The sequence below is a fragment of the Neopsephotus bourkii genome, unplaced genomic scaffold, assembly GCF_033783945.1.
Source record: "Neopsephotus bourkii isolate Nb327-2 ecotype Australia unplaced genomic scaffold, CSIRO-AGI_Nbou_v1 NB_1508, whole genome shotgun sequence".
Taxonomy (NCBI): domain Eukaryota; kingdom Metazoa; phylum Chordata; class Aves; order Psittaciformes; family Psittacidae; genus Neopsephotus; species Neopsephotus bourkii.
In genome coordinates, this window is record NW_026901984.1 from 3,244,893 (window position 1) to 3,272,654 (window position 27,762).

General features: G+C 37.9%; 1 protein-coding gene across 10 annotated transcripts in view; it reads left to right on the top strand.

Annotated features, from left to right (window-relative positions):
- The window catches only part of COBL (cordon-bleu WH2 repeat protein), a 158,470-nt gene that overhangs the window by 95,809 nt on the left and 34,899 nt on the right, over positions 1-27,762 (top strand). For 6 of the 10 annotated variants that reach the window (XM_061369623.1, XM_061369616.1, XM_061369618.1 and 3 more), the window contains 2 exons: positions 9,724-9,862; positions 12,816-12,989. The exons of 1 other annotated variant lie outside the window; for it this stretch is intronic. In XM_061369623.1, the coding sequence (XP_061225607.1) occupies positions 9,724-9,862; positions 12,816-12,989 (313 nt within the window). Of the gene's footprint in view, positions 1-9,723; positions 9,863-12,815; positions 12,990-16,790; positions 16,987-27,762 lie in introns of those variants that run through there. 3 more of the 10 variants (XM_061369624.1, XM_061369627.1, XM_061369622.1) reach the window with 2 other exon arrangements.

Sequence of the window (27,762 nt, forward strand, 5' to 3'; positions counted from 1 at the left end):
AAAAAATTACAGAATAGAAAAATTAACTATGTAAATGCATTCTGTGTAAATCAAGTTTTATTTAATGGCTTAATAGCGTTGCGTTCAGGTCATTGTTTAGCCAAATAAAAAAGCAAGGAAAAACATCACAAGTATTATCTAATAAAAACTGTTCTCTGCTACTTCAGGCTGTCGTTTGAGTTATATTCACAATAATACCCAAAAGTAAGGGGAGAGGGTAACACCAATACAGTTCCTCTTACTGCATATCACTTCAGGTTTTCACCTTTACAGGATGAACAGTGCAGGTCACTGGGAGAAATAGGCACCTCATTTTGTTTGCAGCATGCTCATCTTAATCAGAATATCATAGCTCAACAGACAGCCCGAGTCTTGCTCAGCTCTGTGTTGCTGACACTTCCAGGCAGGGATAGCAAGCAGAATGCCATGGTGGCATTTTCTAACATGTCTTTGCAACAGAGTCTGTTTGCAGTTTTGGATGATAAAAATCTTATACTTGTGGGAAGGCAGCTTGATGTAGAGCCATGTTACTTTACAGTCCTCATTAGTATTTAGTATTACTTATTGACGTCATGGTACCACTTTGCTTATTCCCCTCTCCCTGCTTTCTGAAGATTGTAGAAATAGAGGCTTCTGGCTGCCCTTAAGTGCTGGAAGGAGCTAGACTTGAGTGGAAATTTGCAGTGGGGCAGTAGGAAGGGATGGCAGGGACTAGATGATTCTACATTCTCTGATTCTACAAAATTGGTAAAGAGTTGGAAACTGTGACTTGACTCACCACCCAAACTAGGTTTCCCAGGCATTCTGTGTGCCTGCAGATGCAGAGGGCTGATATAAGAGGGTTGAACAGAGGAAATAAGTCAAATATGTTTTTCTCTAAATTGAGAAGACTTCTGAGGTGATTGCCTAGGACTTGGTGCTAAGCACAGAAATTCAACTTGGCTATCTCTACAGAAGAAAATTTGAAGTGTGGAGGAAAGCTTAAGCTCCAGGGAGGTATGTCGCTTAGTGGCAATAGAAAGGGTATGGTTCTCCTTGTTCCTGGTCAAACATTTCTGTGATTGCCTTCCACTTTCTAGCCATAGCACATCTAAGGCAACAGCCCATCCTTTTGGCAGAAAATTGGACAAAGATGCAGACTAAATTTTGCAGATCTTCACTTGACTCACAACATCTCTGTGTTTTTTAAGGGCAAGCAAGCAGACCAATCTGCCAGCCTGTAATCCTGGATGTGACACTGAGAAAGAAAAAATGGTATAGAAAGCCCTTCGGCCAGTGCCTTTCCGAAAGGCAGTGACTCACAGAAATTACATTGGTCATGTCAAACTCATTGGCAAAATTATCAGAAGAAATACGAGCTGCAGTCCTGCTATGTATTTTAAACTCTTACTAATGTTCATTTGTTGTATTAATTGTTTCGCTTTAACTAAAAAGATAAGCAGAAATATGAAATGAAAATTTGGAGGTTTTTGACTTTTTTTGTTTAACTTCTCTAGAGGAGAAATGAATCTTAGTAGCAAACTGCTTTGTGGTGGGTTTAAAGTGTAATTTTTAAGTGAGAGTTTTTTTGTTGTTTCCTCTCCCGCCCCCCAATGAAGACATAAATGAGGAGGATTAAATTGTATTCAGAGAAACAGAGGAAGTTCAATTCTTTGCCAAAGCAAACATCCGCAGACTTGTGTAGTCTACATGTTTCAATGCATGTGAAAATATTTGGTGTTGTAGAGTGACTTCCCCGAGTGGAAATAATATTGCAGCAAGCAATGAGATTTTGCAAAAGAAGGAAATCACAGCTATCTTAGTAATTTAACATCTCAAAAAATCGTTTATAGATAGTTTCCTGTCTGACACATGGAAGTGAACAAGTTAAAGTGTTTAAAGATTAGAATGACATTAATTTTTAACTGCCCTTGACCATGACTTTTCACAAAGGGTGTGTTCAATAAAAACAGATGGAAAAATGAGCTTGCCCCTTCACCTTGTAGTGGCTTTCATGTGTCAACTGATTTAGCTTTCTGTTGCCAGTCAGCTGAGTATTCAAGGACATCCTTGGCTTTCACCTTTTTTATTTTATAAATAAAATGGCAAGAATGTAGTAATTTCTGTAAAATCCAGCAATGCCATGCTTTTTTTTTTATGAAGACTGAGATATTTTTGCAGTCACAGCTTTTTTTTTCCTTTTTTTGATAATGACTACTAAATTTCATTACAAAACTCTAATACCAGAATTGACTAATGCAAAAAAATTAATTTGAAACTAAGCAGCATAAAAGTAGGCAAAGCTATACAATATTTCATGGCATCTGATTAAAACATTAATTACAATGTATTTGCAGAAAAGCAATTCAGTTTTCACTCTATAAGATAGACTTCTCACTTAACACAGTGCCTGACCCTTGCAAAGCAAGCTCAGAAGCTAAGGCCATGAGTATGGTCAGGGTGCAGCCACCACGTTGTCCAAACACAGTACAGGAAGGCATGGTGCAGAGTTTGAAACTTAGGAGGGAACACCCTGATACAAAGCAGTGTTATGTCAGAACGCAAACGTGGTTGTCCTGCTTGAAGAGTTAGTTGGTGTTATACTGTGGACTTGAACTTATGTTGGCAGCAGCTTGGGCATCTCTCATCTAACCTTGTTCCATGTGAGAGTGGTGTGTCCAGAGTAGCACAAGTTATTGGGTCTGGTCAGTTCTTGCTATCACACCATGCTTGTCTATACAACTTATTTTAAATATCCCTTTAACTTTATGATTTATTTTATCTTCAGGTTTGTGAGATCTAACACTGAAAAACAAGATGTACAGAACTAAAATTGCCAGCGAAATTGCTTGCTATTTGTAAAGCATAGTTATTTTATGCATCTTATCAAATTATAAGTTTTTCAAATAATATCCTCTTTTAGTATTGTTTCCATGTTCCAGATTTTTTAGTATCTCTGTGTATTTTGGTTTTGCATTATGTCTCTGGATTGCATGGGATCCTAGTAAGCATTTTAAATAATCCACACAAATTCATTCTACAACATCAGAACATGTTTCGGGAAAACACCAGGCTGCTGTCTTTGAATGCCATTTGTAATGTATGTGTGGATTAAACACTCAGTTTTTAATCAAATGAAATGGGTACTACTCAATAAGGAAACAAAGTAGAGAAGTGCTGAATAGACAGTTTAATACAATGAAGCTCACAGTGGTCAGCCTCATGAATTGCTCATGCACCCAGTTTATTTGAGAGCTCCTTGAATTTTCCTTTGTCAGTGTATGCTGGCGAAAAGCCTAATAATGTATGACCTGTCCAGGGAATATTAGACATATGAGTAAATGTTGTTTAAGACACATTAACGTTCAATTGGGACTTCTTGTGGTTTCTAGTGCTAGGCATGTTGAAGCATCTGTTGCCCTGTGAAAATGCAGAATCAGCTGGATAGAAGCTTTTCTATCATCAAGTTTAGTGGACAGATTTATGTCTCCATTCTGCAGCTGAAAGATTTATCTCTCTGGTTTTCTTAGAACGGCTCCTCTTGGATCAAAATATTTTCTTCTCAACTGCTTTAAATTATGTACAAAATCGTAGCAAAATATTGTTAAAAACTCTCAAACCATAAATCTTACTGACATACCAACCTACCGCTTGTCTTTCATACAGTGCTATAAAGCATCAGTGCAGTTATGGTTATATCAGGAGTTTAAAACTGGTTAATAAAATACGTGTATTTTCTTCTTTCTTTACTTATAAAATGGCTCTTAATTATGTCAAGATTTCTTAAATTCTTTATGAAGGGAAGAAGGTTGGGATGGTCCCACCCATAGTTTGGGATGATACCGTTGTTTGTTTAGTTACAAATTAGCTCTGATTTTTTTCTGCGGATCATATTTAAACGCTCTTGTAATTCTGCAGGCATTCTGACCCCACACGATATCATCACCAGCAGGTGTATCAGAGTCTGGCCTGCTTAAATCAACGTGTGTGTCTAGTCAGTGTTGGATGATGGAAACCAGTTTTTAGTCAGGGCATGCTAGTGATTGAATCCATGTGTTCTTTTTCCAATCCTTTTTATTGACTTCTAAAAATAATTTCTGCAAACAATCACTCACTGATTCCCTGAACAAGACACTTTTGTATACAAATCAGACAGAATGTATTCTGTAACACAATAAAAGATCCTGATGTGTAATATTGCACTAAAAAAAAAATAAAATATAGAAGCAAGAGAGTATCTGAGCTGTCTGAACACAGTTTATATCATATGCTATGTAATTTTTTATTTGTATGTGCTAAACCACCATGGGATATCCCTTAAAAACAATCCTTTCCAGACATAACCCTGTTGCTGATAGAGTATGTTTATTGCCTGTAGCTATGATGTATGAGCAGGAAGAAAATAGCTGTAAGGATGGTTTTGTTAAATAGGAAACCTGGAAAGTTGCTAAGTTTTCAAGTTTCCATTTCTCCTTTTTTATGGCAAAATAATAGCAGTGAGACTAAAGGAAAAATCTGTTGCCATAAGACAAATGTTTCTTGTAACGTTTGTGAAAATATTGGAAAGAGTTGTTTGGATTTTGAAGCACAAAGTATGCACTTTTTTTGTAACATCACAATCACATTTTGACTAGATCCACTGAGGAAGTTTCTGTTAAAGCATGGTTAGAACTGCTTAGATCTGTCAATTATCCAGGGTTTCTCCATCAAGTCTGCATGTCAGCTACTACACAAATACCTGCAGTTGTTCAGGGAAAACCTGTTCTAGGTAACTCGGGAAGGTTCTGACTGCTTTTAGTGTGCAAGCCCAAGAAAGTCTTCCCATGGCAATTTTTCAGTTGTTCTTGTATTCTTAGTTGTGTTTCTGAGCTGATTGCTCAGCTTTTTTTCAGGCTCTTTCTCAGACCTGCAGAAAGTACATGTCTCTTGTATATCTATGCTTCTTCTAAGATGTCAGCTCTCTTTTCCCTTGTTCTCCTGATGTCTGTGTCCCAACAGAGTAGTCCTTGAAGAATATCAAGCCCCCTTCAGCTAAATTCAGTAAATGGGCAAAATGTATTGGTTGAAAGGCAGTAGCTCACAGAAGGCATCCAAGTGGCCTTCAGCATCTAGTTGAGAAGTTAATGTGATGTTTTTCTAGTGTTAGCTTAAGAATTTTTACCTCACTGTATCATCATTTTGGAGCACCTTAGTAGTTGCTATGTTCTTTACTAATCAATATATAACTGCAGTTAAGAACAACATTACAGTACTTAGTTATTTAATAGGGATGCACTGTGTGCACTTCCCTAGGTTGCATTAAGCCCAGTCCCTTTTTCTTTACCATCTATGTCAAGAATGTGTGGGCTGTCCTTAGCAGAACACATGTGTGTATGTGTGGCTCTCTGATCATACTGTTAACGGAGTCTTTGATCTGTCTTTGGAGGCAGTAGACTGAGATTTCCTTCTTGGTCAAAGTACTGATTCAGACAACTGAGATACGTAGTCAGTATCATCAGGTGGGTTGCAAATGTTAGTAGGTAGTGGAGGGACAGAAGAGCACAAATTCGTGATACAGTTTCTGTCTTACAGAAGGAGGCTTAGCTTCAGGAGTAATAAATGTGCAGCAGATAGGCCTAGTTTGGACTGTGAATAAAGGAAAGCTGGTATTTACCCCATGACTTAGGGGTTTATCTTGCATTACTTGCATGATAAACATTTCCGTTAGAAAGATTAATAGGAAGGGGTCGATACAAAACCCTAGTGTCTGACTTCTAAGTAGAGGACAGGCAAGGCAAAGGAGTGGAGCTCACATTGGATATGTGTGTGAGAACTTCCTTGCCTTCGAATGCTTCATGAATTGGTGGTGGTGGTGGCTTTTGCTTCTTTGGGCCTCCATTAATATTCTTCATGAATCCATATTCAGTGAAACTTAACCCAAAGAAAATATTGGCCTCTTACAAAATGAGGAAACTCAAACTCAGTTTATGCATCCACTCTTGCAGTATGCGCAGACCTTTTGCAAGTAACATGACTGTCAAATGTTACTGATTGAAAATTTCAAGAACTAGTGGTTTAGGATTCTTTTCCACACAGTTTTGACACATAACCTCCCCGTGACATGGTTTTGGTCTAAATATATTCTAAAATCTTATCTAAAGCTCTCAAATCTTAATAAAGATGTTGAGCTTTCACAGAAGGAAAACACATTCAGCACATTGCTCAGATATTTTGTCTGCAATATTTGAAGTGGTTTTCAAACAGCATGTGAGCCATGACAGTAATGTAATGGAAAATTTGTTTTTTGTGTCATATATGGTCTTAGCAATATAAGAACAGAAGTGACACTGTCTGAACTAGGTCCTTTTGGCCCACTTTATTCATTTCTAGCTCACTTGATGGTATTAATTATAGACAAAGAACACTTGCTAATATCTTTTAAAAATATGTATTTGTTACGTGACAGAAGCTGGCCTAATAATTTCTTCTAGTTAAAAATGCTACATAGGTGACACACAGGTGTTGAGACTAGGAAATACTCTGCTACATCTACAGAGGAGCTCCTGTAACAGATTTTGAATGGAAAATTACTTTGGGTAATGTTGTTAAGGCTTCACTTCTTTATAAAAGAAGAGGCCAGCCATAACAAATTATTTTCAAGTTCAATTGGTTTTATATATACAATTGCAAGAAAGAAACAGCATGTTCTTTGTGTGTTTTTCCATTTATGTTTAGCATCATAGGTTTACTGAATTTGGCGTTAAAGAACTACTTTTAACAATTTTTATGACCTGTTCTTGAACTAGACACTTCTTATATACGTTGGCTTTAAACAAGCTTTTCATCTTCTTCATAGTGTTTTTAAAGTGCACTCCACTTAGCTGACAGTAGGATAAAAGCATTTTTGTGTGTGTATTTGACCAAACTTGCGTTGTTGTAGTTGTGCACTGGCTATTTTCTAGCCTTTTCTTTAGCTGTAGCAGCACGTTCATCCATACATCTAATGCTCCTTGACAGATTCAACTAAATAGGAATGCATAGAGTTGAAACGCATAAGCTGCCTTCTAACACAGATCCGTTCTTCTTAGTAAAGCAGTAATGTATCTTTGAGGAATTTGACTACCAAAGTAACATCCTTTACTCATCTAGTACTTGGGGAAAGGTGATTAGTGTTCTCTGTAATTTCAGGGGGAAACTCAAGTTTCCTTACCTTCTGCCTTGACTCTCAAGATTTCTTAGACTTTTGAATCACGAACCCATCATTTTTTTGTCCTCAAGTAAAATGACCTTTCTGTCTGGAGAGACAGGAGTGAATGTGAAAACTGCAAAATGCCATTAAATAACAGCTAAAGTTGTGATTTGTGCTTGTGGAGTGTTAGGGAGGTTCAGATGCTGCCGGTCTCCCAGATGATTGAAGTTCTTCACAGCTACTGAATTTTGGAAACTTTGCAGTCATATTAATTGGAGTCCCCACTTGGATAATTTTCTCTTCTTTTGTAATGCAGTATCCTGAAGAATCAAGACACGGTATTAAATGCTCATGTCTTCAGTTATTTGAAAGGGAGTGCAGACGAATGTAATTTTTTTCCAAGCACCTATTTGCCTCCTCTGTAAACCAAAGCCTGATGAGTCTGTTCAGTTTCCCATGTTCAGCTCAATACTGGGTATTCTGTTTTATAGGAACTGGGGGGCGGAGGGATGAGATACAACTTCAGTCAATTCCAGTCAGTTCCTAATCCCTGGAGGGCAGTTGCTTCATCAGGAGAGGTGATGCAGATATTCACTTCCATATTTGCTTAATATGGAGCAAATTCAGAGCAGAAGTTTTTCAGAGGAGCTCTAAAATTTTGCTGTACCCATTCCTGAACATTTAACCTTGTACTGTTTTCTGGGGATAAGTAGAATTTTTCAAATTCCATGCAGTTTTGTGACCAAAATTGAAGTCTGCAGTATCACTAGTTACTGTTAACATTCTTGCTCATTTACTGTGCCTAAGTTTATCTAGATTGGCCTCACTGGTTTTATCTAGTGGACATTTAATGGAAAATGCAGAAATAATACATGGTACTAGGAAATAAGACCAGGACGCCTCACTGTGAGGGTGGTGAGGCACTGCACAGGTTGGCCAGAGAAGCTGTGAGTGCTCCATCCCTGACAGTGTTCAAGGCCAGGTTGTACGGGATTTTGAGCAACCTGGCCTAGTGGAAGGTGTCCCTGCCCATGGCCTAGATGATCTTTAAGGTCCCTTCCAACCCAAACCGGTCTATGATTCTGTTCTCTAACACCTTTCTTTCCAAAGACCCAACACCTTTCTGTCCAAACATCCAGCCCCTCGGTCTTATAGAAGCTGTTTGGTACAAAGGTGCAGCACATCTTGGTTGATGTGCTCTATTGTCAGTGCAATTCATTACCAAGTTTCTTCATATACAAGATACGGGTTCACCAGGAAGGGATAGAGGGTGTCCATCTGTCATGTGGCACATTGGTTAGAGCATTATCCTGAAAGGTGGGAACAGAATGTTTGTAGTTTATAACCTAACACCCTCCTGAGTGCTTTTAAAAAGTAAGGGAGGCTCTATTCATGTCCCCTCTTTGTAAAATTCATTTATTCTCAGAGTTTTCACCCAATGTGGGAACAGATGCGTATAAATTAGTGCCTTTCCTCTTAATTCTGATAATAGCTTTGAGCAGCGTAAAGCTATTATTTGTTAAATGAAATCTTCCACAACAAATGTATTTTAAGGGTTCATTAGTCCTCTGGATCAAAGAAAATACTATTGTTGTTGCTGAGGCCTTTGAAATACTAGAAAACCACCAGGCAGTTCTGTATATTAGATATCTTATGCTATGGGGTGTATCAGGATGAACAGAGCAGTGAAGTCACGCAAGTGAAGACTCAGGAACACCAACAGCATGCCATGTGTGGGCAGCTCCCATTGCCCTCTGCCTCAGCTAAGCCTGGTTCCGTCCAGTGTTGTCAGTACCCTTCAAATATAAGAATTCAACAGATTTTCCTACATGGTTTTGTTATTATTATTTTTCCAGAAAAAAGAATTAAGAGCTAAGTTACAACAAGCTACAGAAAATATTATGCAACCCAGTGAAACCCAAGTCTCTTGCAGTAAATTTTGTCATATTTTTAAAAGCAGCAGAAATAGCAGTGAAGTCTTGGCTTGCCAACCAGCATGTTGCCGTTGTTGGAAACTGAGGTGTTACGGATCTTCAGAAGTATGTCTGTGAAGTCCAGTAGGCATAAATAGAGTACAGTATGATCTCATATCATCATGCAAGCAAACTTTCAGTTATGATTCTTCTTTCAGAAGTCCTTAAACAAAAATTTGAGAGGGAAAGAAAGGGAGTTTATTCCCTACACATACCGATTGGATTATTGAAACATAATTTAAGGTTTGAAGAAACCAGTGGAAAAACAAGATTATGCTATGGCTTGAGCTTAGCAACACATGTAGTGTCATTCTATGCATTGTTGAATGTTGGGCTCTCTAGTTCTCTTTTACCACAAACATCAAATGTCTACCAGATTGGTGTTACTGATGGGACATTCATCTGCAGTTCTTGTCCCTTTCCTTCTCCAAGTTCAATGTTATTATACCTCTTCTGTCTTTTTAATCTCTTGTTGGCACTATAAATGCTCATTATAAGTATACTATGCTCAGAAATTAGGTCTTAACGACAAATACTTTGTTGCTAACAACTTACAACACCAACAAAACGTTTCCTTTACTGTGCCTATTCCAACTTTGCTAGATTTCACAAGGAGGATCCCTAAACGATTTACAGAAAAAGAAGAGGCGTGCCCCTCTTCCACCCACCACATCTGCTCCACCCACTCCTGCCATCCCAAACAGGACAGAAGAGAGGGAAGACAAGAGGAAGAGCACAATGGGTGAGAGGCGTTCTTTTCTGCTGTGTAATCACATGCATGTGCTTTCGGTGCTTTCTGTTTGAAGTTTCCTTAATTCTGTTATGCTGTGCGTTTAGAAACTTTTGTAACTTGGGGGAAAAAAAGCCACATTTCTCTGCAGAATGAAAGTCTGGAAATAAGTGCTTTTGTATTACCACCTTTTTTTAATGGCACCATTCAGAGTACCATAGGTAGTAAAAGGTAGCTAATACTCATCAGATAATTTGAATGTTTGGTGCAAGCTGCATACCCAAAAGCACTAGCTTTGGGCCTATTCTGCACCTCTAAGGTCATGGTGGTTTTGGTAGCAAATGGTAATTTGGAAATGGTAAATGGAAATGCTAGTAAATGGAGATAGGCCAGGCAATGCTGAATGCAGCTGAGGCCACGGGGCTTTGTTAAGAGTAGGAAGTATTACAGTCAACCTTGTTCATTATCTCCCAGTGTTCTTAAAGCCTGAAGACATTTTCTTTTGCTGAAGTCCTGCAGCAGTTTGATATCAGCTGCCCATGTTCAGTGAGGTTTTTCCTTTTGAATTTGGTCCTCATATTTTTAATCAGTCAGTCAATTGATTAATCAATCAATCTCTGCAGAGTCTTTAGCTAATCAGTAGAAGAGAACTGGTGCTCTCAAAGGAGTGCTTACATGGTTGGGTACAATAAAAGAAACTCTAGCGCTCAGCTGTTCATGACACCATGTTTACTCCTATCCAGGAAGACTGAAAAACATTCTCCCAGACCTCTGTTGTTATCTGAATGTTAGTTTGATCAGATCAGTGGGAGCTTTGCCCAAGTGAGGACCCCAAGATTATGCTTTTAGCAAACAAAGTGATTTTATGGTGGGTAAAGATATGAGATAATAACCCCACATATTGGAACTCATTTTTCAGTACATTAAGAAAATTGTTCTTCAAGTGCCGTAACGCACGCGGTGCACTTCAGTTTGTGCCTTTGACCTCATGTTTCGTAAAGTGCCTAAGACATACAGATATGACATCCTGTCATACATAATTGCTTACATTACAAATGCCTCACAGTTTAGAAAAAAACCTCTTGGCTTTGTTCCAACATTTATTTTCAGAGAATGCCTCACATTTAATGCCTCAGCATTTATGTAGCAGCAGGAGTCCATTATCTTGTGACATGTTCGACTCCACTGACATCTCTTACTTAAACCCTCTAAGGGGAACGTTATTGCTGTGCCATATAACACAGGAGTTTTCAGCAAATTGGCTTACTTTAACCACCACAGATGTCGGTCTGATGCTCCTGATGCTTTGCCCTACTGCTGGTCACTTAGTGATGACACTTGGTGCTTAAACTTTTAGCGGTCGTTTTATTTTGTATCTGTGCTCAGTATGTTACAGATGAAATAAAGCAGAGCAGAGCCACTTCTAGTCCGTTCAGTAGTGTGTATATAAATGCTTGCTGGACAGACTCTGCTGATGCAGGATTCTGTAGTATCATTTACTTTAATGGAGCCTTATTATTTTACACCAACAAAGAACTTTCCCACATTCGCCCTATCTTCAGAATTTTTTCTGTACATTTTCTGCTACTTTCTTGAATGAATGCGTTCATTAACAAGAAAAAGAAATGTTAACAGCAAGGGAAGTTTGGTAAAACAGCCTCTCTTCAGGGTCCTTGCAGGAAAACAATGAGAAAGCACAGATGGCTCTGAGAGCGAGAGAGAAAAGCTGTGAAAAAAAAGGAAGACTGTAGTGAAGGGAAAATGTGCTGCAAGAAATAGGCAGCCACATGATGGAAAAAGGATTATAGCTACCTATGTATCTCCCAAGTTAGCTACATGAATCAAAGCAAAAGATCGTACCAAAAATACTCTCAAACTGGCAAATTCACTTCAGTATTAAATACTGAATCACTTACTGTGACCCTGAACTATTGTGCTCAGTTTTCTTAAAGCAGTAAAAAGAAGTCTGCACATTTGCCAGAATTAATCTGTGTTTTGAATTTCTGGAAGCTAGCAACTAGCTAGAAAATCATAATGGTTTAATCTTTTTTCCTCCCTCTCAGTTCTGCTTCACTTTTGAGCAGCACAAGAGCATGAGCTTTAGAGTATAGGAATGACCAGAATGGATCAGACAAGAGATTTTCAGCAGTGACGATAGCAGATGCCTGAGTCAGTGTATGAGAGCAGAATGAGCAGGTAGTCATGGTTCTTCAGTGTAACCGCAGCATCTAAGGACTTTCCAAATTGCAGTAGCTCTATGTTTGTACACTAGAAACTAACAGCAGGTTTTTAACATTGCAAATGGTTACCATTGTATAGTGCAAAGTTGGAAGTATTTATTTAGTGGTTGCACATAGTATTTAAATAAGCCCTCAGCCAAAGTTATGAGTATTTCTTTTGATAACTTAAACACTTAATCATTTTCACAATGTCAAAATAATAAAAAACCTACTCAGAAAAAGGAAAGAAAAACCTGTCAAGATATTTCAAAATACTGACCTGAAGTATCGTCGTCTTTCTCTCAAAGAGTCATGAAAACAGTCATGTAAACTATCCTAGAGGTCAACAAATGCAGGCAATTTGGCACTTAAGAAGATAAAAATAAACCACGTTTTCACATTTCCTTACATAGCTTATTTCTTTTTTTTTTTTTAATTGAAATTTTTTTCTTCTCCTTTATGTCTGCCAAAACTGATTCTAACTGTTAGTTCTGATGTGCACGTAGGCCCCATGCTTGATTCTGGTCCTGTTGCTATTGGTTTAAAAGAGACCTTTTCCTTCTCCTTAATTATTTGGGGTAAATAAGAGCAGATTTAGATCCAGAGAGATTTTGGATGTGGGTAAAGGAATATCAATATGTGTTTGAAAATAGTAATTTTCAATAAAAATAACAATTAAACAAGGAAAATTAATGAAATATTCATTATCTTGCAGTGAATTAACTAGCCAATTGATCCTCCTGTAGGTGATGGACGGCAGGTGCCACAAAAGCCTCCTAGAGCTAGCACCACTCGAGGTCCACCCCAGTTAGTGATCCCCCCACCCCCACCTTACCCTCCTCCTGACAGAGACATTGTGGATCCAACAGTGTGTTACAGAGAAGCAGATGTTACAGCACCAACAGAGCTGGTACCTAAACGTACGTTTGAAAATACATGTATTTGCATTTCCAGTCCTTTGATGGTTACTGTCAGGGGTGGCTTTTCCAGACTTTCCTCTCTGCTGTCTAGACATACATGTCTGTTTTTTTCCCTTTTTATCCAGCCTGTTGTTTTCTAAAATGTCCAATGCAGTGTAACTAATTAATACAAAGTAACCAAAATGTTTGTTTGGAGACACTTTTTTGGATGATACCTGGCCATTGTATGGAAATATTTAAAAACAACCGTCAAACCTTGTGACTTTGTGCAGCTGGAAGCAAAAAGCTGTTCTCTTGTATTAGTTGTCCGTGTTTGGTTTTCTGGACTAATGTATTTTCTGTCTCTGCAGATGAGAATTCCTTTGAGAGTCTATAGGTCTGTCAGTCTAGGTTGAAAACTACAGGATGTTTCCGTAGCAAAATTAAACCATTTACAGGAGGTGTATGCTGTTAAAGGCCTTCCTGTCCTAATAGGTACATCTTCCTTGCGGTCTCTGGGTAGTCTTTTGTGTGATTCTACCCCTTGTGGCATAACGGGTATCAGACAAAGAAATACGCTCTTTTCCACATCCTTGTGTATTTGTGAAAAGCATGTTTTCATGCTACTTTTTTGTACTTATCCATTGATTGTCTTTAAATCTTTGTACACAGTCCAAGTCTTTGATCATGTATCGTGTTCCCTGTGGGCTTGCCCTGCACACCCATGTAGATCCTGTAAAGGCAGCGAAGCTCTGCATGTTATGGCTTCTCATGAACACGCTTTCTTTGAAGGTCAGGAGGGTGTTTCCTAACCATGGTGTAGAGAAATGTCTCTATTATTTGACAAAACTTTTTCCAGGACATTTTCTTTACCAAACTTAATCTGCAGGTAGCAGTTCTCTGCTGCATGAATGTTGGTGTCGTGTTGTTGGACAGCCGTGAAATCTGTAGCATTATTTTCAAATCTGTGCTGAGGAAATACAGATTGACAAGTTTTATTGGTGGGAAAAGAAGGAAATTAAGGAGATCATGCTGACAGGAAACCTGAATCTTATTGAGGATTAACCCTAACTCATTTTTACTCACATATGCACAGAAACCATATCATACTTAAAACCTGTTTTTTTTTTTTTTTTTTTTTTTTTTTAGATACCATCAGCTTCCCTAAAATATTTTTTTTATTAAAAATCCATTGTGGCCTTCTTTTCATTAATATTTATACTTCATTTGAGTTTCTACCACTGTTATTTTGCAATGCTTTTCTCATCTACTTTGGTGATCAGATACCCTTTAATCAATGCAGCCCTGATTTTATCAGCCTTGCCGTTTGCTCTTAAGCACAATATCCCATCTGAAAGGATTTGATGAAGCTTGTACATGGAAGCATAGCATGAGCTTTTATTATTCTCCAAGAGCAAAAAAATAGTGCTTTGTGCGTACTTACTTTAGACTTAATGCATGAGTGTTGAAGAGAGACAACTTAAGCTTTGTAATTACACTGTGCTCTACTTAGATAAAGATACGTATAGAGATTTACACAAGAGAAATGCGTGTAGATGTACCCATGAAAGAAAGAAGCATGTATGACAGATGCTAATTATATTGCCTAATGCCATTCAGAAAGGTGCTTAGATACTGTAGTGATTGAGCAGTATAAGAACAGAGTTTTGCAATGATGTTTTTTATTGCCTGAGAATGCCTCAAGCAGTGCAAATAGGACTTTGGCGGTGGATTCAAAGAACAACAGTTTTCAGTCTTCCTAACTAACCTCAGTAAACGTGTTTTCTCATAGAACAAGGTGGTAAAGTGGATAAGCTACTGATATAGCTATTGATGAAAGGTATGTTTGTTCTAAAATCACTCTTAAAACAGCTTTCTCAGATGAGGATTGCAATCTTCCTTCACTGAGTGGGTGACTGTCAGCAGCAGTTTATCTTTCACAAGATGAAATTCCAAGTCAGAAATTAAAATTCTGTAATCGTGTGGAGTTTAAGTTCCTGTTCTGTACCATCTGCCACTGTCTGTGGGGCATTGTGCTTCACCCCTTGTTCCTTCCCAGCAAACACACAGTTGTTCCACTGTGCTCTGGGAAACCCGTGTTGAGGAACTTTGATTTCATAGAGAATGGTGATAGTCAGTCTTCATGGAGTTTCCCAAACTTATATAGAGTGTAAGTCATTCATGAATAGAGCTTTTAGTAAGATACTTGGGCTTTTTTGACTCTAATGGTGAGAGTCTTTTCTACAAAGCAAGAGTGCAACTGCTGCTCATAGTTTTTAATCTTTCTGTTCTCATTACGTGACCTTTCCTCTTAACTTTAGGTATGGTAGACCCTTAGCTGCATGTTGTATACATGTCTAAAATGATACGGGATCCTATCTCTTTCCCTGTCTTACTAATCAAATTGTTCATGACCTGTGATTCTAAGACTAACTGCACTTTGGGAATGCAGAAATGGAGATTGTCAGCTCTGTTGCATGGTGTTTTATTATGTCACATAGTTTGTGAAGTTCCCACTAAGTGAGTCAATCGTAAGCTCTGTGCTACTTACCTCAGGTAAAGAATGTACATACTGAAAGATTGCTGCGCCTGGCCAAGCAACAAAAACATGCTGCCTTGAAACGTTTTCAACTAACTAATTAGAATAACTGCAGTATTCACGTGAACCCACGCTTAGCCCTTTATTTCACTTATTATGAGCTATCATTAAAAATTGCACTAAGAAGTTAAAAGCTGTTTGAAAAATAATAAAAAAAATCACCTTCTTTTAGAGCGAGATCCTGAAGCTAGAAGTTTTCACTGTGACAGTGGGTAAAGTGCTAGTGAATTCAGGGTTCACACTGGGTAAGGGTTTGACAGCTGTTTGATTTTTAAATTGCAGAATGTGCTCTGTCCTTAAAGAAGTGAAATCATGATTTGAACCTGTCTTCGGTTTTAACTATAGATGAAAATAATCAATCACCACTTAACCAGAAAATCTGAAAAGGATGAAGGAGTAGGTATAAGCATTTACCAGTTGTTTTGAAGAGATGATATGTCTGCTACTAGTTGATGGATAATAGTAGGTTAACAGAAAGGAGCCTTGCCCTCATATCTATTTTTTAATGTTTTTCACTGTATCCTTGATATATTAATAGGTAATACAAGGCAGTTGACAAAAGCTGTGACAATTTCACAAGCAATTCAGTCATATTTCATCAGTCACCTTAGGTATATATCTAGTCTTTCACAGTCATTAGGGATAGTTTGTAAGGGTTGGACTTCGTTAACCTGAAGCAAAAACAGGTAGAGAAACTCATAGAGAGGAAACTACATTTTCTTACCAGTGGTTCTAAATTAATTGAGAACTGCAGGCTGCTGTGTAGGTAATGTTGTGGGTCCCTCATAGTGCACTGTCTCAGAAGACATCTGTGAAGTGACCCAGCCTTTTCTCTTGGAGATGGTCTTTAAAGCAAAAAACTTGCAAGTGTGGCTTAGGAGACTTACAGCACCGCCATCACTCCATCTAATCATCCAGCCTGATCTGAGGCTGAAGAATGGAGTCTGCTACATCATCTATCTTGTACCTTCTGGAGCATGAAAATTCAGGCAAAGTAAAGAAGAATTCACAGACATGTTGCGTATCCATAGGTGTGTTGTGCTTTTGGGACTGAGTTAGCTTGCGCTAAGGGAGTTAATCTCAGAGCATCTGTTGAATTTTAATGCATGTATCCACATCCTTTGGGTGTCTGATTCTTTAATGTTACTAAGCATCTTAGCCATTCTGCTGTCTCACCTACACAATATTTATAATTTTATCCTTTTACTCTTTTCCCCCAACAGTTTACTGTTGTGCATCATTCCCTTCATATACCAAGCGAGTCTGACAGACCTTGCCTCTTCTTATGATCTTCATACCTCTGAACCTTCTGTTGCCTCTGCTACCCTGATTCTTCTGTTGCCTTCCTTCCTCCCCTGCTGGAAAAGAACCCTTTTTTTTTTCTGACTGAGATTTTGGCTTCCTTTATTTTTAAACTTGCACATTTCCAACCCTAACTATTCTATGATTCTGTGATTCTCTTTTCATTACTATTGATTATTTTTGGCTGTGGTTCATACTTATTTGTGAGTTGTACGCTCCAGAACTGAATGCTGTGTTACATAAATCTATATATCAGCCTGAAAAAGGTTATCCGCACATTTGTCTGTTCTTTTTCAACAGATTCTTTTTATTTTGAGCCATGTTTAATTTGATTTGGGTTTGCAAAGATTGTGTTTTGGGATAGGGGTCTTACTTTCAATACTGTTTAAAGGTTTAATGAAAACTTCTTAAAAGCATTTTCACTTTTTTTCTATTAGCCTAGGTATAACATTTTACATTCTCTAACATGTTCTATTTTTCCTTCACTCAACATGTTTTGTTCCTTTGGAACAAAATAAGAACTGGGCATGGCTTAGTCAAGTTGAAGTGCAAGATTCTTTCTATATCTTGGCTATTAATCAAGCTGCCAAGAAAAAAGAAACAGATCTGTTGGATCTGTAAGGGGCCTAAAAGGAATACTAAGAACCACTACCAAATGCACTGATTCATAGGCTTTACTTCTGCTTTCATCCTGATGCTTAAGATGAGTAATTTTATCTTGATGATGGAGACATCCTGTGGAAATCAAGGTGTGTGTTCTATTTCTGTACCAAAAAATGCAAACACTGTTTGCTCAAGATGTATCTTGTTCCACAAGTCTGCTTTTTACAGTTGTACTAGGAATACTCAGTGAGTTATAATTAAAATATCAACAATAGGATTGTACTTACCAAAAACTTCTTTGTGCTGAAGAAGGTCCTTTATGTGAATGGCCTGTAAGACATGTATTTTTAATCATTCTGAACTATAAACATGGGTTTTATGAGTTGCAATGGTGCACACACCCAGAACTATTCTGACCTCACATGTACGGTGATTTAAGACATTTATGTTATTTAAATGAGTGAGTTGCGATACATAACTCTAATTTAAATAATGAAAAATTATTGTTTTACCCTCAAGCAAATAATCATGCTCATTTTGAATCCTTTCCAGGTAGGCAAAATGGAGAACAAGAAAGCAAAGCATTCCTACAGATAATGCGAAACATGACTAAAAAGGGTTTTGACAGTTTTTAATACAAATATAATATGTTAGTTAATAAGTGATGCTTCAGAAAGTATACTTAATACCCTAAGGGTCTTCTAATAAAACTGGAGCAGAATTGAACTCTCTGTGCTGCCAGCTACTTTGTAATAGCTTCTTAAGACAGGACAATGATTTAATTGTAAGTCTTCTCTTTAAAAAAAAAACTTAGTAGGTGTTCACAATGTGAAGATTAAGAACCTAATTTACCCATTCTTATTACTCTATTTACATCCTATTTGTAACTCCATAGACTTACATGCCCTGTGGAGTTCAGACTAGTATAAAAATGGCATAACGAAGTGGTGAAACAAAGCTTCTTACATTGTGTACAAGTGTGTTGTAAAAGCAGCTCTTTGCATTGACACCAGTTTAACTTAAAGGAGGTTCAAGTTTTCAACAAAATGAGATTTTTGATGAAAGTTTCCTTGCCTTGAAGGAATACAACTACGCTCCCTCTCCACAGAGCAGACGAGTTTGCTGTGAAAAGCTCTGATTTCAGGTGGTCTGCTCAAAGTCGTAAATACTCTTGGTGAAAACTCAAAAAGTCCCTTACTTGTCCTTAACTTAGTTTTGGGTTTGTTTTTGGATTTTGGTTGGGGCTTTTTTTGTTTTGTTTTGGGTTTTTTTTTGTTTTGTTTTGTTTCTAATTAAAATGCAAAAACTGCCTCTAAAAATACGTTTGTGGGGATTATCATTTTCTGTAAAATTCCTGTGTAAAATATTTTAATGACCAGTTTAAGCTAGCCAGCTCTCCCTTTCTGAACTAAAAAAAGAAATTCCTTGCTTGTGCCAGTTCATATCCTCTGTTTCATAGTTTCATAAGTGCCAGGTATATATAGTATTAAACAGAACTTTAAAACAAGAAAGAAAGAAGAAAACAAATTATACTTGTAATATTAGTATGTTAAAAACCTCCCAATATTATATACAGTGTGGGAAAAACCTTTCAGTGACACTCATAAAATCCAAATCTGTTCAATGGAATTGCATAGGTACTCTGTTTCACAACTGTAAATTCATTAATGGTGTGTGTGTGCTTAAAGTGTGTTTGTGGGAATGTGAACTTGCTGGAAGTTTGGTTCATGAGCATCAGCTCAATGCTGAGGTGCAGCTGGGGAGTCCCCAGTTGTTCCAGGCTTCAACCCAGGATTTCTAATGTTGCCTCAGTTGTAAACTCACAGTATGCTAGAGATTGGAAGGGACCTCAAAAGATCATCTAGTCCAATCCCCCTGCCCGAGCAGGAACACCTAGATAAGGTTACAGGAATGTGTCCCGGCAGGTTTTGAATTCAGATTCTGGAAGAGAATGAGAGTTCTTCTATCATTTCCAATGAGAGGAAGATACGTCAGTTTAGGTCAGTTTGGTGGAGTCTTAGGTTAGCATTGATGTGAAAGGCCACTGGTTTTACTCCCTTTTATTTTAACCATGGACACACTAGAAGTGTAATGAAAATGGCGTGGAGAAGTTGGTAACAAACTGACTATTATACTGCAATTTTTCATCAAAATGCGCTTACCAAAGTTAGTAAGAAACACATTTAATATATTCAGGATTTATCTGCACTACCAAACAGCATTGCTCAAATACTGTCCTTCATGGCAAAGTACCTGGGTGAAAAACCAATAAAAAATAAAAAAATAATAAAAAAAAAACCAACAAAAAAAAAAAAACAAACAAAAAAAACCAACCCAAACTGAAAAACACTGTTGAGCCCTTTCAGGACAAGTAAATGCATAGATAGCTTATAAATCAAAACAAATTCCAGTATTATGACTCCAATGGCAGTGACATTCAGTGCTCATAGGAAATAAGGGCAGATGTATAATTTATGATTAAATCCATTCTGATACCTGATGAATGGGCTCAACTCCTACGAAATCCAGTGAACTAGAAACAGATTCAGTTTCCTGGTGCACAGATTTTACTGAATGACCGTATAAATGTTTTTTATGTTGACCACCAGAGGGAGCCGATGTTGTCACACATCTGTAGTAGGTAGCAAGGAGGAATAATGCTAGAGTTGTAAGCTAATATACCGCACTTACACAGAGATTTTCAGTTCTTTAAGTGTGCCATGAAATTAAGCAGAATTTACTGAGTCGTTTTGTTCAGCAACCAAAAAGAAAAAATACCTGTTTTTTTTTTTTTTTTGATTTTTTTAATCAGTTTCATTGCAAATAGAAAAATTAAGATAAAATCATATTTGGAGGTGATGCCACAGTGTTGGCATCTTCCAGACGTAATCTCAAACTTTTGCTCTAGGCATTCTTGCAAGGGGTGGTGGCATGTTGGGTTGGTTACTACATTACATAGATATTGCCGGTGTATTTATGGCAGCTGTGTCCAAGGTGTGGAAATTAGTGCATATGGCTGGTGTCTGTGCTTCAAAAAAGTGCACAGGAGTAGGTCAGGTTTAGTGCCAGTATAGGAAGACATGTTCTGCTTGAAAGATTTATCAGCTTGAGTTTTAGCATTTTAAAAGCATGAGCAGATTGTGTTAGTATCTATCCTCTTTCACAGAGAAATGACTTCATTACCAGCACTTCAGTCATTCACAGGCTCAAATCTAGAATTCAGAGCTCTCCAAACATCCTTAAATGCCTTTTCTACATGCAGTGCTTTCTTTTTTTTTCCCTTAAGATTGAAATCTTTGAGGATTGAAATGAATGTTGTCTTTCTCACTGAGCAGCTGGATTTTTTCATTTCAAGTGACAAGGATGTAGAATATTAAACTTTGAACTCATTCCATTTTTATCTTTAGAAAATATGTTACTGGTCCAGAACTAAAGTTTTTTTCTGAGCAGGTAAAATACGGAGAAAATATTCTGAATATATGAATGGAAAAAATAAATATTTCTCTTTTTTTGTTCATTTTTAACTGGAACTATTTAAAGGTGTCCATGGCATCTAGAGTTCTCAAATAAGTGCCAGGGGAGAGTGACTGATATAGAACTCATCCAGTCCAAACTGTGTGATGAATTGCAAAGACCTACGATGCATTTAAACATATGGCCATGCAATCTATCATATGCCCATCATCTGTCCCTGTATTCTGCATTTATAAAGTAAACTCTGTGGTTGTGATTCTCATACACTCATCATTTAAGTTTACAGCCATTTTAAGCCCTCTTTATTGTTCCATCCCAGTATAAAAGTGCCTCTTTGTGAGAGCTGGGCCGTGTGTGTGTGTATAAGACAACAGTTCTGTCTTCTGTACTTGGCTTCCAGTCACTACCGTGACTCTCAATATATATTTAGTACATGCAGTAGGCACCATTTAACTTTCCATACTAAAATACATGTTATTTTAGAAGACAGAATGTAACTTATTCCATCCCTTGAAAATTACAGCCATGTTGTTTTGTAATGTCACTGCAAAACTATGAGCTCCCCCCTCAAGGACAGTGAGACAAACTTGCTGTAACTGTTTACACATTTCTCATTCAGGTATCTCATATACGGTACACAGATAAGCTTCTGTATTGCACCTTTTCTATGGCTAGAGAAGTCCACTGTTAAAATTCATAAGAAGTTGAGAGAACACAATGTGACATAGTTAATTCTTTGTTTATCCAGAAGAGCTTACTCATAATAAGCTCTGCTGATTTTTGCTGAAGTGGAGAAGGGGGAAGGTGATCCTGTATTTTTCTATGCAAGAATCAGCTCTTTATTCCTTGATTATTGCATATTCTTCTGTAATGCTCTGACTTCAAGTGGTAAATGAATGTTGAAAGGACCAAGCCCATTAGCAAGAATGAACTACTTTAAAGTTAATAACACACTGAATAGGTATCAACTACTGAGTCCTTTATATCCCTTGAATGTTCCTTGAACATGAAAGTTTGTTGGTTTTGGTTTGCCTTTTTTTTTTTGTTTTGTTTCCTGTTCAGTTCTAATAAGAAAATTATAAGTTTCGGTCAACAAATCTGATTCATTTTCTCATGCCTTGAGAAAGTTCTGAAGCAGGAGACTCCGTCCTGGGTAAAGGTAACACCAGTTGAAAAGGGGGTATTTTGTATTCACTCATGTGTTCACTCTGCTGCTGCCTGTATTGGAAATAATACCTGTGATTCTGCAGACTCTGAACAAGAAATCAGTCCTATTATAAGAGAGCACAGTTCCTTTGAATATAACAAATTATTTTCTGGTTACATTTACTAGACTTCAGTAAATTAAATAGTCTTTCTATCCTCATTTCCTGTTATTTAGGGGTTTAAGTGGTCATTTATCTATTTCATAGAATGTGGAATAAATCTTAGCTTCACATTTCCCATCCTGAATAAATGTAGAGACATTTCTCATATAATTCCCTTGCAGCCAGCTCTGAAATCCAACTGGTTTGTGGATAAACTGTGAAAGTTTGTTCTAAGTATAACCAAATCCCCTATTTTCCTCTTCCTTAGTTAAAATAAGAGTAGCTTAACTATGTGAGCTGTACCTTCGATAACTGTCATCTTAAACATACTCTGTTGTACTCGAACAGTGGAACATGAAGAAACCATCACACCCATACAAATAGAGACACTTACGGTTTATCAGCACCAAGCTGGACTAAACGTCTGTGTCCATTCAAATACGTGCATGTGTTGTGAGTGTATGTGTGAGAACTTTAATCCTGGGTAAGCATTTGAAGTAATGCTTGAGCTACACGTTATGTGTTGGCCAGATCAAACTGAAAGGTTGGCATTTGGAATGGCACTGAAATTTGTAGTGTGAGATCCTACTGGTTCAAATGTGGGCAATGCACAGAGAGCTACATAAAGCAAACTGTTGAAAGTTTTTGTATTCTCTGTTCCAGGTAGGTGATAACACCCATACCAGAGTGCTTGTCCATCTTTAGAGGTGCTTGTACTCAGCTTTTCCTATTACCACTTCTATGCCAGTAAACACTGACTAAAATGCCTGCCTGCTTTCTTCTAAGAAATTGAGAATTCTGGCCATGCACATTCACTTCTGGGTTTTAGGGCCTGAGGGAGCAAAAGGCTGAGAGCAGAGACAGAGTCTCTTTTGTCAGCTCCTTTTGTGGATTCCATAATTGGTGCCTGGCATGGATGAAAGAATTACTTTCCAACGTACTGTACCAAAAGCAAAGGTGGGGTGTAATGGAGGACAAAGACCTAAACCAAAAGAAGACTGAGGAAAGAATGAGAAAGGAGGACTAAGACAGACAATTATTTTCTTTCTTATAACACTGTTGTAGTTAAAAGGTGAAGGTAAAGTTGCTAAATGTATGGTAACCTCCCATGAGCAGTGAAGGACTGATAGTGGGGTATCTGCTTACGTATTAGAGCAAACAAAACAAGAGTTTTTTTCAGTTAAAGCATGTAATGAAAATTATCATTGATACCTGATTTTTACAACATGTAGGTTACCATTTTAGTTCTTGTCTCTCCCATGATTGTTCCTTTCGGCACTTTTTTCCTTTGAGAAGTTAAAACCTGAAGGGGAAAATCCTTTTTCATTTGTAAAATCATGAAAATTAATGAAGAAATATTTTCAATATTTTTTCCATAACTAAGCAAAAACGTGCCACAACTCTGTAAGGTGTGTGTGTGTATAAGTGAAACAGTCAAGACTTGAATGTAAGAATTTGAGAATTCTTCATAAATTATAAGAATTATGAGGAATTACAGAATTATAAATACTGTAATAAAAACTAATCTACTAGCATTAAGGTCAAGATGGTAACTTCCTTTATTTGGCTTCTACTTGTAAGCTTAAGATGAAGCAATTTGGAAGCTAAACAGACTCTCATACTTGATTTGTTCTACAGAAAGCCTTACAGTGGACTGCTAAGGGCTGTAGAAGGCTAAGCCTGTATCACTTGCTAGTGTTGCTGGAAGTAGCTATGACTTTGGGGACTGTTGCATGAATGCACTGATATTTTGGTTTTATTCTGAAACCCTGTTTGGGTACTACCAGTCTCTTGGACGTGTTAGCTCAGAAGTAACACAGTTCTTTTTTAGCAGATGTCCTGCTTTCTCCCCAGAAGGAGGATTACACACACACACACACACACACACACACGCTCCCTCCCCAGATAAATCTTGTTTCAATTAAATAAAACATATGTAAATATTTTATTGATTATTTATAACTTTAAAGTGTATTTTTTACCTTTTAAAACCCTTTCCTGCTTGGTTTAAGAAAGCGAGAACAATATGCTGGTGAACTGACCAATCACTTAAAGAAATTTAGAGGTTTAAGTGTCCACGTTTTCCAAATGAACACATTTAAAAAAAAAAAAAAAAAAAAGCCTGCATATACTGCAGTTTGTTTGCTCCCCTCCCCTGTGGACATGCCCAGCTTCCTCTGTACCTGGCAGCTTTCCTGTTCTGTATTCATCAAGCTCATCAATGTGTTTCAGGTGTTCCTCAAATAAGATCATTTGTCTTCAGCCTGCTCTTACAAAGGACACAGATTGTACTCAGGTGCTAAGAAAGCTTTTCTTCACTTTCAGGGCACATTAAATACATCACCATTCATAATAACAAGGCTTTGGCAATGTATCGATTGCATTTTTTTTTACACAAAAAATCCTCACACAGGGAAACTCCTTGTGGTTTTTCCACAGAGTTAAATTAGTGCCTGTGAGAAAATGAGCAGGCTGAAAGCTATGGAGACAGAAATCTTTAAATTTAGGTGCTGTAATGTGAAGAGTTATAACAAATCACAGCCTGATTCTGTGCTGGTCTGACAGGGCCACTCTAAGGTGAGAGGAGAGTTTTAAAATCTCTTGCTGAAGTTATAAGCAGTCAGGAGAATGAAAATCATGTTTAATGTTTGAGCATTACTGTACAAATTGTACTGGACAAAGTTGAATAGTAGCCAGTCACACCTGCTAAAACTTTTTCTGAACACAATCCTTGCCCTTTTTTTTTAAACTTTTTAGGGATAATAAGGAGAAGAAAAGAGGATAGTAAAGGGATAATAATAGATAAAAAAAAGTAAAAATAAATAGATGGGAGAGAAATTCCTAGAAACTTCAACATTTTTTTTCAGAACCAAAATGATGTTAGACTTTGGGAATTATTTTTCTTTTCCCCCTTCTTTGTTTTCTTCTTCCTACCTTTCCCTGACCCCATCAGGTAATTCCCGAAGCATTTCTTTTAGACTTTTACTTTAATAACTCAGTTCTCTGGTACCTAAACCCCACCACCCTCTTGAAACTTTGCTGTTGTTCACAGCATCCTTCCCTCAGGTATCCCTGGTAGGTAATAGAGAATGAGCTTTTATGTCAGCGCATATATGAAGAAAGTCTCCTTGTTCTGTCCTTCTACCTCTTTTTGAAACTTTGGGGACTGAACTTTAGACTGTATCTTTCCTGACTCATTCAGAAGTTGTCAGCCAGTTTAAAAAGTTACCGGAGGCTTTCATAGACTTACAAACCTACAATAGGGTGACCTTCTCAAATCTAATATCTATAGGAACTGAGGCTAAAAAGAAAGAAACTCAAAGACATTTCCAAATTTCTGGTAGGAAAAATGACCTTTTATGCTGATCCTAATTAAGCCCATTAACTCAGGTGAAAAATTCCCCAAACTAGCTTGTCTGTTTTGAGGGTATGATGATACTGAACCTTCAAATTCTAGAAATGGCCCTGATCCAACAAAGCACTTAAGCATGCTTAATCAGGTACCCCATTATACAGCATGCACGTTATTATTGAATGAACTGTGTAAATGAAAGCCTTAAAATGCTTCACATGAATAAAAATGCATACAAATTTTCCCTGTGGGGATTCATCCCATGCAGGAGATACCTGCAGCTTTGCATTTTAATCAGTGAGTGGTCCAATCCTGCTCCCATTGAAGTCAGTGGCAAAACCCAGCTACTGAAGTGTAAGCAGGATCTGATGCCAACAGCGCAAAATACGGAAGGGGAAAATTTATTCCAAGTGGGTGTTCAGGTGGTGACCCATTTCTTGCATCAGGCTACTGTTCACCATAGCACCAGAGATGACACTCTTAACATTTTACTATCTGAAAATCAGTACAGAGCATAACATCCAGTTACCACTCTTGCATGTTTGCATTTCTTCAAGTTAATAGGGAAAGAGAGCCCCAGGGCAAAGCACGATTGATGAGATAATTGACTTCACAAGAGGACTAGGAAAGAGCGGGCCAAATCCAGCTCTGACTTAAGTATTCCATCTCTGCATATATCTGAAATAATCTGATCTAGTCCATCTGCTGTCAGAGGAGTGGTGGCATGACAGCAGAGCTCTCCTGTGAGCACTTTGTTCTGTACCTGTTGGATAATCCCCTCCTTATCAGGCTCCCAGGGAGAGCTTCAGTGCTCGCTGCTAAAAAAGATAACCTCATGGCCAGAGCCAGCAGTGGAGTTCTTGATAACCCTGCAGTTGATTCTTGCCCGATGCAGTGATTTCTTGGCTAGGTCTGTGTTAGCAGAAGAGAAGTCTGTTTCTTTACCATTCTTCCATACAACCAATTACCTTAATGGGATTCTTCACTGTGTTTATGGTGCTTTGTTGCTAGCATAGCCCACAGTGCCTGGCAGTGTTTCAGGTGGTAAATGTGCTTGGCAGACACTGTCCTGGCCTCACTGCTCTTGATTTGCCTTCATCCCACCAGGAAAGTCTGGTCTTCAGAGCGCATAGGAAATGTCCTTTCAAAATGGTATGATGCCCCTGTGAAGGGTACCTGTCTCACACAAGATGTTGAGGCAGTTCTCTGGTCCTCACTTTTGTTGCCTGCAAGAAGAATGCTTTCTTCACTAGGCAGTTTCAGAAGGCAGAATGTCTTAATAATGAGAAGTGTTCAGGTAATCCCAAACTGTGTCCCTCCAGGTATATACTTTTATTGGCATCATTGGACATCTTACAGCTGTGAGAAATGTGATAGCAGAGTAATTGAATGTGAATGTTCAGTAAAATGTCTAGCTAAACTCAAAAAAGAAGCATGGTCTTTTGGGTTAAAATATTTTTGGAAATATAATTGCCAAAGTAAACCACCAGCCTAAGTGTCTTTTAAAGCCTGTTGCTAGAATGTTGGAGAGGGAAGCAGGTCCATTGGTCAGGAAGTCCAAGAGGAGTCAGTTAATGTACATCAGAAGAAGTCAGAGTAGACCTTTGTGTCTTTATAGCACAGAGGTGCACGAACATATTCTCATATCTAAATTTGGAGTTACCTGCTGAAAAACTTCTGTGAAAGTATTTATGTTATTGGTGGTTTGGCTGAAGCATGTCCAATTAAATGGAGTTATTTTGTGCGGTCCTAATTGTAAGTTAGACAGGTGGTTTGTGCATGAAACATTTAATTTTCTCAGGGCTCTGTCTGACTTCATATGATGCTACAGATACTAGCCTTCACAGGAACAGAAGGTGATGTAAGGGAAAATGATGTGTGGGGGAACCGAATGGCAGCATCACAGATCTGAATGGACTGAGGTGCTGCAAGAATGGATAAGAAAAAAATATGCAAGAATGATGAAACCCCATTTTATTAACCACCACTCCAGCCTGGAGTTCACCCTTAGCTTTTCATATTAAGCAAAACCAGTATTTGTTGCCATTACTGCCTAATGTTGCCATTAATGCCTAAGTCTGCATTGTTAGGAAGGTTCAAAGACTGTATGTTCTTATTTGTGCAGCAGTTCTCAATAGAAGTGCCATATGCTCAAGG